This window comes from Saccoglossus kowalevskii, chromosome 21 (genome assembly GCF_978046115.1).
Source record: "Saccoglossus kowalevskii chromosome 21, keSacKowa6.1, whole genome shotgun sequence".
NCBI classification, from domain to species: Eukaryota; Metazoa; Hemichordata; class Enteropneusta; family Harrimaniidae; genus Saccoglossus; species Saccoglossus kowalevskii.
Window position 1 is genome coordinate 27,251,468 of NC_140661.1, and position 14,629 is coordinate 27,266,096.

A 14,629-nucleotide genomic window follows, 5' to 3' on the forward strand; every position below is an offset into this window, starting at 1 on the left:
ATGTTTGATATAAACATATTAGAGACGATTAAGTTTGTGAAAAACCTAATTACATGACATATTTTTAAAATAAGCATCGACATTTTATTTGATATTTGAAAATATATTTGAAATTATGAATGGATTTGAACCTGCACGGAATAAGAAGTTAACGATACTACTGTTATAGCAACACCCGAACAACAAAATGTCGAAGTTTGTGGTAGCAGGTTAGTTTTCTCGTGTTGTACAATGATAAACATACTTCAAATGTGGACGGTCAGAAATACCGATCTGCTAAATGCAGAATGAGAATTATCCTTACAAGAAATATGTTGTCGAGCTAGGCAAATACTTATCATCGGCGTTGCTGTCGGTGGATGGCGCGAGTCTTCTCGTGCTAATGTTATTTTTATATCTCACCAGGTTCTGCCGATTGTCCATATTACGCTAAGGCTGAGCTATTAGCAGACGATCTGAAGACCAATTTACCCGATTTTAAAATCCACAAGATAGTGAAAAATCCTGATGAATGGAAGGTAAATTTGACCATGGACCCGCGTCGCGTTTGTTGTCATAGTTATCATAGGAGTTGAATACTCGAGTACCTGTGAATTAATTGAAATGTCTCCAGCTACACTTCATTTACCCCAGAGTTATTACTATTCAATCAGAACAGAATAGAATTCTTATATTGCAATGATTTAAAAATATATTTTTTTTTATTTGGGTTAAGTGCATCATGGAGGTAAAAAGTTACCTCCATGAGTGCATTCAGTGTTTGCACTCTGGGGTAGATCTTCCGGCCCCTGTGAGTGAACATGTTCCTCATGAAACAGAGAGATCCTTTTGTATTTTGAAATAGATGAAGTGGATATATCCGTTCCTAAAAAGAGACATTGTCTGGCGTTATATAACTTAGGAAAATGTAGTTATATTTATTTTATTTGTATGCAAATTAGCCATGCTGCATGCACAAAAATGAATTTGGATGAATGAGTTATCATTTTTTTGGTGAACGACCATTCCATGTCTCCAAAGAAATCCACTATTATGACTAACTTGCAATTGGTAGTCATTCTTACCTAATCTTATGTATTAAATGTGTGATTCTGTTAAAAGGTAGTCCATCAGGAAAAAACTAAAAGTAAAATAAAATAAAACCAAATGAAATTAAACCCTACCCAATTACCTAGTGTTTTTTAGTAGTCTTATAGCCTGTTAAGTATTCCTGATCTGATTTTGATGAGCAAAATATTGGTGACGATTTATCTATCATTAATAAATAAAACTAATCTGCAGGAAGTCTGTGATCACAGTTATTAGTACCCATTATCTCCATAAACCATGTGGATGACAGTTTTTGTGTATCAAGTAACGAGAGTTTCTATACTTATGCCCATCAAAAAGATGTTGACTTACTTACTATGTATTACAGCTTCAATTTTGTTTCAAACATGTTGATTTTGTATTGTATCCATCCAGATTGCCTTTCAAAGTTTACAAAATATCTGTAAAATATTAGAATCCAATTTTATATTCATACAAACTGATAAAGCATAACAAAATATGAATCAGTGATATCTTGGTATAATCATTTTTACTGATGTGTTGCTTGGTTTTCTTCCAGAATTGGTTGGAAGAAACATGTTCGAAACACGGCTGGATGCACAACAAATCCCCAATAGTATGGAGAGAATTGGTCGACCGTGGAGGCAAGGGTGTGCTTATTGGTGGTGCCAATGAATTCCAAGAGTATGCACTGGGTTATTATGGAGTCAAATCTAAGATGGTTAGTGATGATATGAAGAAAGTCAGCACGGAGAACCTGGAAACAAAAATTATTGTTACTGCAGAGGAAGAATACAAGAAAAGCTTAAGTAAACCACTACATGTGTGTATCACAGATGCTGCTAGCAGTGCTGCTTACTATATGGTGCATGCTATCGCACGTGGTGATGTATTTGGGAAAGATACCGAAGTATCGCTTAGGCTGCTGAGTGAAGATTCTGGGGTTACGGATGAGTTGGAAGGTGTAAAAATGGAAGCAGTGGATTTGGCATGTCCACTATTGAAGGATGTAAGAGTGGAAACCGATATAAAACAAGCATTCACTAATGTGGGTGTTGTAATTATGATCGATGAAATTGAAAAGAAGGAGGACATGGACTCAAAAGATTGGCTCAAGAAAAACGCTGATTTCTTCAAGTCGCGTGGTACGGTTCTAGATGAAGTGGCGAGTGGGGATGTTAAAGTTGTTGTTGCAGGACATGGACCAGTCAATTTTAATACATACATTCTCAGTCACTCTGCTCCTTCAATTCCACGACAAAACTTTGTAGCACAAGCAAGGTTGCGAGAAAACTATGCTAAGGCAGTAGTCGCGAAAAAACTTGCAGTCAACTCAGCTGGCATAGTTGACTTGATTGTATGGGGAAATGCCAATGGCACAACATACACTGATGTGACCCGGTCACGTGTGCATGGCTATGACGGAGCAATCTGGGGACCACCTACATTTAATAGACCTGTGATGGAAATGGTGCATGATAATAAATGGCTAGAGACAGAGTTTTTGGATTTGGTCAAAGCTCGTAAAGAAACTGTGGAAGGTACACTGGGTCATAATACGTCCATGTCGAATGCAGCAGCCATAACAACACTACTCCATGATTGGTGGAATGGTTCTCCTCCAGGTCGCATTTATTCTCTTGGTGTTGTCTCTGATGGTAAGTGTATAGCATACATATGCACAGTCCAAGCAATATTTGACATTAAGCTAGCATTCAGCTGACTATTTACTTTAAACCCACTATGCCTAAATATGTCTCTTATTAGTATTGTTGTTGAATACTATAAAATACTTTATTTTACCTGGAATTATTTTTCGCTGAAAATACTTTTTGTGTGTTTTGTATGGAATTAATTTTCACTGATTCTTGACGAGTTGAATAAAAAGGTATATTTGCTGGATTTTATTTTCACTGAATCATTCAGCGAAAATAGCGAAAATTAATTGCAAGCAAAAATAAAGTATTTTACAGTAGTACCAAGAATAGGTTGAAATTATTGATGACAATGATGTTTACTTAAAGGCAAAGATAGGTAAGAGTCAGCTTTGATGTTAAGTTATGCTTGGATGGTACTATAAATTCTAATTTGTTCAAATCTGAAATTGTTCTTCTGTCATTTTTAAACCACTTCAGAATGTAGTGATTAACTTGATTGCAGCTGAATTATGTATTTCATTTTTAGTTATTAAAATAATAGTTATGAATGGGGGGATAAGAGCTTTCTTTGTTTGCTCTACTAATACTGCGCAGATACTGTAAATATAATATTTTCACTGATTTGATATTTCACTATTTTGAGTATATTCCTTTTAATTTTACATTAAAAACAATAACTTCAATTGTAAATGGATTTAATTCATTAACATCAGAGATTATAGCAAAATTCAAACCCATTAGATAATTAATGCAATTACAGTACCGGTATATTAAAATTGTTCAGAGTATACCGCTACATTCATCCACTTTTAACCAGTAGATGTTTTAACTGCATTTGCATATTAAAAATAAAAATCTGTATTTTGATATACATGTATTAATTAAAACATGTTAATTTGTCTTCATAGGCTGGTATTATGATCTTCCTGAAGGCATTGTGTTCTCACTTCCTGTGAAATTCCAGAAGGGAATTTGGGAAGTAGTCCAAGATCTAGAACTGGATGAAAATGTCAAAAGCAAACTCCAAGAAATTAGCCTTGAGTTGAAAAAGGAACTGCATGTCATGTTCCCTCCTCCATTCACCTCCACCCCACCGCCATCTGAGGAAGAGAGTGAAAACGATGACGAGAAATTGAAGAAAGTCTTTGGCCAAGATGGAGATACTGATGAAATAGTGCCATCAGATGGTGAAACCAAGACAGAAGAGGAACTTAACGCTGAGCGGCAACTTGGAACGATAAAGGAAGAAGTGGAGCCTGAAATAACAGACGCAGAAAAAAGTCTTATAGCTACAACCGACACTGAACAACCCAGCTCTACAGAACCGCCACCGCCACCAGCATCGCAAACAGAATAAATCTATTGTATCATTCAGTCACTGAAAATATCTATGGTGTAATAATGTGTTTGTGCAACTTGTACCGGATATCTATCTCATTTGACTAATTAACTGAAACAACACTTGTTTGTATTGTGTTATCTTTCATAACTGATGATTGTACACTAATTATAAGTTAATTGTCACATTAGAATATCAACTGCAGAGTGTTATAGCTAAATACTAGTAGGCTTGCCAAGCCAACGTGTAAATTGTCATTACCAAATTGTCATTATTGTAGAATAGTTTAAGGGTTTTTTCTTCACTAATTCCTGATTTACCCATGTGTATATAAACATAATCACTCGTATATATTCTGTGTTATTCAGTGGATTTCAATAAAACTTTACATATGACTGTAATATTGTATTAGCTTATTAATTTTTGCAAATGCTCTCTGTACCCCTTAAAACCATCACTTTTTTAGTTTTATGTATTTTTTAAAACTTTCTCAGAACACAATGACCAGAAACAGTTTTGTTGTTGTCTGCGAACCATATTAATCAAACGTTATATATACCAATCAATCCTTATATTGATAAATTTAATTAACTTTACCTAAAAGTTCTAGGGAATTGGTATTTCTTTAAGAAGCACTTGTTTGATAATAAAACGCCAGTCTCACAATTGTGCTGTAATGACTTTTCTTTTTACAATTGAAATTTTGAATTATTTAAAAATTTCCAGAAACAAAGTCATTCAGTGAAAATGTGTAATTATTTGGATTCTATTTTGTTGAAAATTGTTACAAAGCCAAGTTACAATAATATACCAATCATTTCTGTTGGAATTAATGAGACTGAATTTAAATAAAAAACAATTGGATTTTAAATGTCATAAATAATGTATGTTTATATAAACATTACACATTAAAGCGAGAGGGTTGTCACCTGTGCACACACAATAATTGAGTCCCAAGCGACGATAACAACACATGCTAAAAACACAATGGTTCATGAGTAGATGCTTGTTTCTAAACAATGACACGCTATGGCCACCTGACGCATGCGCAGGTCACGACTACTCCACTTTAACACTGTAACCATTAAATTTTGCTGCTAGGAATTGTTACGATTTAATGGTTTTATGGCATTTCTGAAAACTAAATTCTGCCAAAGTCACTGACACTGTGTTGTAGAACTACAGAGAAATTTTCACTGCTACAAAATTTTAGATTTTCCCTGGATTGCAAAATTTACAAATTTTATTTTCCAAAATAACTTTATGAGACAAGATTACATGTAGTGGGTTACTTACCTGAATGTTATTAGTCCCCGTTCAGACGAAGTCCACAAACGGGGACTTATAATTCGGTCTCCGTCCGTGCGTCTATGCATCCGTCTGGAGTCATATCTCAGAATCCCTTGGACCGATTCCGTTCATTCTTTGCATGTGCCTAGTACTTTATGTAGGACATATGCACATGCAGTGGTTTAGCGATTCAATTCAAAATGGCCGACTGGCAGCCATCTTGTTTTTTGAAACTGTTGTATTTTGGACATGCTTTGTCTGTTGTCATTCAAACTTGGTACATAGATTATAGATGTTAGGATACATGTCTATGACGATTTATTTCGCAATTGGATCAAAGATGGTCGACTGGCAGGCATCCTGTTTTTTTTATGCGGTATCTTGGAAGTGCTCTGTCAGTTTTCATTCAAATTTGGCACATACATGTATTGTATACATGTTAGGATGCATGTTCAGGACAGTTTGTTTCATAATTAAATCAAAGATGGCCGAATAACGGCTGTTTTTATTTTTGGCCATATTACTACTACATTGAACATGTGTTTCGATGTAAATAAACAATCTGTTGTATACGGCACTTGGAACTCAAGTTTCAAGGACACGCTTGTGACAACCTCTCTGCTTTAATATGACGAGCACAAAGCGAACTTTCAAAAATTTTACGGGGACTGTGTTATTTAAAATGGCAGACTGGTGGCCATTTTAATTTGTTTTCCCTTGACAAGAGATATGGGATGTAATGTATGTTTGTGTGTATTGATTATGATGGAACTATTTTATTTGCATATTACCCGTATATTATGAAATGTTCAAAACAAAGATGGCATTCTCTTCATTTAGTGATTATTGCTGGTGGTGCAATTCAGTTGCAATGATTACACTCTTGAGTGTTTGTTTGCAACCCCCCACCTAAAAAATCAAACCATATATTATCTTAGTTTGTGATTGTAGTGCAATGACGTCATGCTTGTGGTCATAGTCCTTTAATGTCCCAGCCACTTTGGTGATATGCAGCAAATGGCCCATAAATGGAACCCACCATAGAGGGCGGTTCACTGCGCAAGCTATATTCCAACTTTACAGAGTAGAATCATCAGATCCACGAGATTGTGTGGCTTAGAGGTCCGAAATTGAATTATATCAAATACAAGCAGTCTGGCTTCACATTGAGAGGATCTATGAAACGATATAGAAAGGTAACCAGGTTAATGATACAGCAACATACATGAATGCAATACAAAACCTGTTAAAAAATGTACTATCGACTATCTCCATTCTCTCCATTTTTATAAAACCAATCAACGAGCATACTGCACAGTGACGTAATTTGAAAACGTTATGTATGTTATTCCATCGGCAAATAGAAACCTCTCGTTTCAGTGACTTGTGAATTATTATTTTTTTGGTTGTAAGCAACAGCACATCGGTTGACCTGAAAGCGATTGTGCAATTGAATGGTTGTAGCCTAATCAAAATGTGACATTTAATGAAAGATATTTGTTTTTAATAAATCGGATTAGCTTTAACAGTAAATTACATGAAGGCATGCACTCTAACGTCTGTTCTATCATTAATTTTATCATACGCCAGCTGTGGTGTTCTGGATTTTTATTTGAAGCAACCTGCATTAATTTGTGCGGGTTGGTGAGATAGGCGATTTCAACTCAAATTAATGCATAGACAGACGGCCCGTGGTCACCACAGACTTATTTCATACTGTGCAAAAATTCCGACATCCTTCGAAGACATGATTTGTGTAACCAATTGAGATTATAGAAACGTTAGCTAGAATTTAACAAAGAAATGCAGTTTGATTTGTGTAATTGATCAGGGCATATTTTTGTGTCCTTATTACATGTGGGTTCAATTGATATTAAAACTGAAAATAATATTGTACGTTTTATATTTCTGATTCAAATATCGCATTGCTGGAAACAATAATGATAATAAATTAAATATTACTTACTCGTTGTTAATAATATTATATTTTTCAGATTGAATGGAATTTAAAGATTTTTTGCAAACATTGGTAATTATTCTTCTGTGCCGGAAGAACTCTGGTTAGTTAAAATAACACAGTGTCCCGTTTTAATGTTCATCATCACAACAATTTTAAAAGTACTTTCATTAGACACATATTTTGAAAAGTTTTTCCAGCAGAACACTTTGAAAAATGCTTTTACGCAAAACGCAATATAAATATTGAAAAGTGCTGGCATCAGCGACACATTTTAAATTACGTTTTCGGTGATAATTTGGCAAAAAATCATCATCAATACACATTACCTGATATATATATTCTGGAAAGTGTTAATGTGCACAATTAACAAATCACATAATTAAGTAAATATTTATTACTCAATATAAGCATTAATAAAATAGGTTTGCATGTAACATGGACACTTCAAAACAGATGAGTAATAAAATAAAAAAATTACATCTTTAAACTGTTTTTCTTTGATATAAATTAACGTGCCCTGTGGTAATGCTGTCTCGAATGCAGGATAATAATGGTGGACCAAACAAAAAACATTTATTTCAGAGAATCTTGCTCACTAACTATAAATTCACTCTATTCCAATATCATTCTCACCCAATCTACAAATTTGCATAACATTCATTCCATCTCATTCACTTTTCAGTCAATTAATTTGGGGTCCGTCTGTGCGTTCGTACTTATTTCTCAGACAAGCGCGTTCAAACTTAACATAAAGATAACCTATGATGACTTACATATGCACGTAAATTTGTATGAGAATTTGATAAAATATGGCTGACTGGGGGCCATTTTGAACATAAATTTGCTAAATTCTGACATTCAAACGGGACCGGAAAAGTTGAATTACTTATGAAATTTTTCTAAATAATAGTGATTCAGAAATAGTTATGTAATATTAGAGACTTGGAATGACTCATTTAGATTATGCGCAAATTCGCATCGGTGTGTAGTAATCACCACTAGGTGCACGTGGCATCAAATATTGCCTGCCCAGCTCTGCGGCATTCAGTTTACTAACTTGAGCGTTGATAACAGTACTACGCAGGTTAAATCTGTTACTGACATGTACATGGTAGACACACGCGTAAAATACATGAATATATAAAGCTATTTATTATCGAAAAACTAAAATAAATAATGTTATCTTTACGTGCACAGTATGTCTGCTGACCATTGGTGTGTGGACATTTTTCCTAATAAATATGCTGCATACAGACAACAATCAGCGTTGTGGCTATTATAGATGCGTACCGTATACGGCATACACAAATATCCTGTAATAAACTATGAAACATGCAATGTTGTGGGTGTATAGGTTGAAACATCGCATGCATAATGGTTTTCCGAAGTGATTCAAACAGTTTTAAAGAAAAGAGTTTTAATTACTCCCATGGAAACAAATGCGTCGTATACATTAACACTTAGTGAAGCAGTTGTGATCTGGTAATTTTGGCCGAAGCACCATTGGCGAGTTTGCTTTCTAAAGTGATTCAAATTTAACAGTTTTCGGGAAAATAATTGTTCTAATTGTGAAAGTTCGGATACGATTCGAAACAACGTCAGCGTTCACCAACTGCGGAGCATAAAACTCCATCAGGTGTATCTTCGCAACAGTGATAGCATACATAGGCTGGGGCATAGTATAGCCATGGCAAATTTGTTATTTGTTACATTAGTAAAACTACTATGACAAATTACTGCTGTGAGAAATCATACCTAATGCTTAAATCAACCAAACATACCTTATTCTCAGAGTTCCGTTGGAAAACGAATATATTTGCGTCTAATACCAGGGATAATGTGTAGTATTGTACGAAGCAGAATTTATTTATTTGAGTGCATAATGCAGACTTTAAATCAGCTACTTTGTTCGAAGATGAAATAGCTAACTGACTCTACCGATTATGCACTCCAATTGAACTCTTAAAATATAGAATGCTTAGCTACATTCAATACACGGAATACCCGCACTTATAAGCAGATAAAAGTTAGGGGTAAATGTCAAAATATGCAGTATAACAGAAGAAAAACGGCAAATGACGTTAATGAATGAAATTTATACCAACAAAATACCAGAATAGATTAATTACCAACAAAACATGAAAACAACATTAAATATATAAATTGTATATGCAAAATATGTAATACTTTATTTAAATTTTTTTTTGTAAGGAATACAGATATAGTTCATTAAAACTAATCGGGTTCGACACCTATATATATATATATATATATATATATATATATATATATATATATATATATATATATATATATATATATATATATATATATATATATATATATATATATATATATATATATATATATATATATATATATATATATATATATATATATATATATATAGTTTTGAAGTATAACAAATTAAGCTACCGGTTAATTCGGTTTGATAATTGATACAATGGATTTAAATATAGTTGTTTACATTATGTAGAAAATAGTTATTACTGAGATTAAAGACAAATTGTAATTTGCTGAGTGAAAATATGTCTAGTATTCTTAGGTTTTTGGATATACGCATGGGTATACGAGTCAGAGATAGTGATGAGATATACTATTTTTTTTGTTTTTCTGTAGGAGATATGTTGGTTGGAGTATTTATTACTCCAGGTTTCGAGACAATATGTAGTGTGTGAAAGAATTAAAGAGTTGTATAAGAGAATAAGGATATGTTTAGGTACAAAATGTCGTAGTTGAAAGCAGTTAGTCTAATTTTATTTATATGGGCTCAGTAGTGGTGTTTTAATTATTATATACTTTTTTCAGAGTTAATAGTAAGTTTATTCTCCATTCTCGAACTCTTTGAAAATTATTATCAGTTTCTGAGAGATTGAGTTTATTAGTTTGAATGAATTGAAAAGGAGCTTTCAACGTCTCGAAAGTGAAAGAAATTGGTAGCATTGGCTATATCATCAATATAAATTAAAAACTGGATTGGTCCTAGAATCGACTCTCGTGGAACCCCGCATGTTAAAGTTCGAGGCAATGATGTAATGTTTTCAATACTTACAACTTTTTGGCGATTAGGTAGTTTTTAAACCATCGTAGAGAAAATCTTCTAATAAAATAGTGTTTTAGTTTGCGACAAATAATATCATGATTAGTAGTATCAAGAGCGTGTTTGTAATTAATTGCTTATTAACGATTGATTCACATACTTAGCTAAAGATAGGTAGAATGGAAATTGGACGGTAGTTGTTGAAATCATTAGCAGAACCATTTTATAGGAATGACCTTGGCTATTTTAAGAGCGTTGGAAAATATGCTTTGACGAGGTGAACTATTGATAATGTGGGCAAGAGATGAGAGATTAATTACATCGTTCTCGAAAATAAAATGAGTCACGATAATTGCCAGTTATACGCGAGTTTAGATATGACATTGGTGACAAAGTGGTCACATTCGTCAACAATATTGGTTGTTTCTGCCTGGGTGGTGATTTAGTTAATTTGACCTGAATATGCATACACAAAAACGTATAAAATAAGTCATAAAATGTATTACAGGCATCATTGGGGTCGGAGCGATTATCCACTGACTGCCATGATATCTCGTTCAAATCCGAAATGTTTTTGTCATAATTAGTATAATCATACTTTAAGGCAGAATCCTCTGGGTGATATAAAACAAGATAATGGTCGATAATATCTATGTGAATAGTTCCATGTATAAAATAGCCGGCTGCATTTGTAAGCACGTGATCAATGACAGAATTGAGAATAGTATTGTAATGAGTGCATCCACAGGGGAATCCACAGAAGTGTCAATGTTCAACGTTGCCAAGTATGATAGAACAAATACCCTTGGCTGAAAACTGGTGCAGAAATAGCTCCAAACTGTCAAGATATTCTTGACATTAAGTGGTGGTGGTGGATCATCCCTGATCACTTGTAGGTGAGATACCCATCAAGCCTAACAGTGTCATTAATATATATTCATCTTCCTTACACGATCTCACCTGGTTTGGGCAACATGAGATTTTACGTTAGTATTGTTGATGACTTACTTTCACTCATACATGAATCAAGTTTAGTAATCAGGTTCTTCAGTCGCACACCTTACAAACAACAAGTGGCATCTCTTGCCGACTTGACAAAAAAATGATATTTTAACTCGCTGTATGAATGCAGTGAGTTACAATCATTTTTCCCTAACATGAATCTACTTGATCACTCAACTGTTGTTCCGAGATTGGAGATCGACATGATCACATGGTGGAGTATAGTATATTGGAAATTTCATTTGTTATTATTCCAAGGATATCACAGTGCTAGCATACATATGCTCGATCGTGTCACAGGCATGGCGAATTTGTTATAGTTGTTATTATGGTTATATACGTCATATTATCAGGTGTGAGTACTAGTAGTTCTAAATTTAATATTATATTGCTGCCAAGGGCGGTGCTTCGTGTTGTTCGAACAACGATGCTGGTGATTAAAGTGATTCATCAAAGATATTTTGTGAAATATACTGTGTCACGAAACCGCAGCTGCAGCTTGTAAAGAGAGAGGGAACTTCTCCGCACAGTAAACAAACTCTATGCCAGCGTATTCCATGCAAAATTACACTTTTGGCTATTGTTTATGACGTTGTGTTCTCAGAATAAATATACTTTATTTTTCGTGAATAACTGTCTTGTATGTAATATTTATTCTTTACCCTATCTGATTTCATAGTCCCTTATATGATTTTGGACATGCCCAAAGTCGATTATGCAGAGTTATCTTATATGTTCATCATATCTTGGTTAGTTTCCAATATGTTATGGCTGCCCCCAGGGTTTACACAAAGAAGTTCGCTAAATCTGTTCTAAACGTTTTGGATGTCGGCATTCCCAGGATGTATTCCTGCGAGAAAAAGATGTATAATAATAAGGTTATTAAGAGGATACTGCAAAGTATGCACTCAGACAGTATGCGGTAGCATAGAACTGCGTTGCGCGTCGGTCGATACTGCTGCTGTACTATCTTCGTGCATACTTAAAAAGTTTGTATTATCCTCGTAATAACCTCATAGTATCCATGCATTTATATGTAATTGCAATGGAACACACCTTGCACCCATGATACCATCAATCACGACCCAAATTCGATGTGTTATATTTATACAGTCTAGAGTAAATACTGCATATACACAACGTAATGTGTATTGTGGGATGAGATGGTGCAATGTGCAAAACAAATGTGCATTTTACATATATTTAAATTTTGAAGCTGGTTGTCACACGCAACGTAATATTACCGTAATTGGTATAGTACAGGTGTGATGGTTCAAATACCAAAATGGCAACAGCAACAGAAAGACTTCCCTGGCGGCGATGATAACATGCGAACACGGAGCCAACAGATGAGGTTTCAACTGGTACTGGTACTGGTAATACAATATATCAAATCGAACTGAATAAACTGAGTACATAAATTCGAAAATCACATACAGTAGAATATAATAAAACATGAAATACAGTCATAAACGAATAATATTCTACTATACTGTTCAAAAGTTCCTCAGTTCATCAATCTACTCAGGTAATCCGCTACTACATTGTCCCGTCCAGGAATATCCTCAACACGATAATTATATCCTTGCAGAGTCATCGCCCATCTCATCACTCGGTCATTTACAAACTTGGCTTTATCTAGGTAAGACATTGGTTTATGATCCGTCTGCAAAATGAACTCCACACCGGCTAAATATAGGCGAAATTTATTCACGCCCCATACAATGGCTAAACGTTCCTTTTCTACAGTTGAATATTTCTTTTCTGCATCGGATAACTTCTTACTTGCATAAGCAACTGGATGAAGCTTCTCACCATGATTCTGCATAAGTACTGCTCCAATTCCTACCTGAGACGCGTCCGTCCGCAACACAAATGGTTTCTGTCGGTCTGGCAACTTCAAAATTGGTTTGCCGAATAAGTATTCCCGCAAAGTGTCATATGCTTTCTCCTGGGCCTCTCCCCATACAACTTTGTTAGGTTGTCCTTTCCTTAGTAGGTCTCTCAAGGGGATGTGGTCTCTGTAGTAATTGACCAGCCCAAAGAATGATCGAACACCTTTCTTGGTCGCTTGTCTTCGCGCTTCTCGAATTTTCTCCATATTGTCGTGACTTGGACCCAATTGTGTCCAATTTCATGACCCAGGAATTCTACTGATGTTTCACCCAGAACACACTATCAGGTCATCTATATAGCTTCCAACCCCCTCCATACCTGACAATAATTTCCTGATTCCCCGCACCAGAGTAGCTCTCGAATTTTTCATTCCAAATGGCATCTTTAAAAATTCATAAGTTCCATCAGGAGTAACAAATGCTGTCTTTGGTATATCTACTTCAGCTACTGGTATCTGCCAATAACCCTTACTTAAATCAATTTTTGACAGGAACTTACTATTATGTAGCCTCTGAAATATGTCCCCTGTTGTTACCATTGGCTCAGGGTCGGTTACAGTGAGCTTATTTAATTTCCTATAGTCTACACATATGCGATTCGATCCGTCCTTCTTCTTTACAATCACCACCGGTGATGCATAGGGTGATGTGGACTTCCTGATTACTCCCATTATTAACATATCTTCAATATCTTACCTAAGGTTCTCCCTTATTGCATACGGTAGTGAATATGGCTTAGATCATATTGGTGTATCATTTGTCAGGTCAATCTTATGACTGATTATTTTGGTCTTTCCTGGCAAGTCAATAAACACCCAGGGTTCTGCCCAGCTTGATTTGAGTGCCGGTCGCTAATTAATATTCATGAGCTCATTAATATTCATGAGTTAATTAGTATTTATTTTTCATTCTACTAGCTACGAATTAAGTACTTTAATTATTTTAACTTTTATTTATTTTAAATATTTCAATGTAAAATTTATCTGCTCTAATAAAAGTGAAAAATACATATACTTTATTTTTGAAATCACGTCTAAAATACGTATTTTTAGACATTGACCTCTGATCTGGCAGCCATTTTTTTTCAAAGCGTGTCGTTCGTTTGTTACGGCAAAAGTGGCAACAAGAATTTAATTGTTTTCTTTTCCGATGGAACGCTGGTAAATCACATTAATAGTGAGAAATTAGTATTCCTTGTATCGCTGACTGAATATAGCTTATGAATTTATTTTTATGAACGAGTCATGAAGCCAAAAACATCAATGACGGTTACTACACTTGAGTGCAAGTGCAGATTAAACGAACGACAGCTTGACGCATCGCTGCCGGTGAAATGAGCAAGTTATTGTCCAACTCGGCAAATCCTACACACAA

The 14,629-nt window shown here is 34.7% G+C and overlaps 1 protein-coding gene across 1 annotated transcript; it reads left to right on the plus strand.

Moving 5' to 3' along the window:
* The first annotated feature begins 132 nt into the window (after positions 1–132).
* On the plus strand, positions 133–4,448 carry LOC100366482 (putative malate dehydrogenase 1B). The gene is made up of 4 exons (XM_002740621.4): positions 133–209; positions 406–518; positions 1,610–2,708; positions 3,617–4,448. Exons 1-4 carry the CDS (start codon positions 188–190, stop codon positions 4,063–4,065), a joined length of 1,683 nt encoding a protein of 560 aa, XP_002740667.2. The 5' UTR covers positions 133–187; the 3' UTR covers positions 4,066–4,448.
* Positions 4,449–14,629: the final 10,181 nt, after the last annotated feature.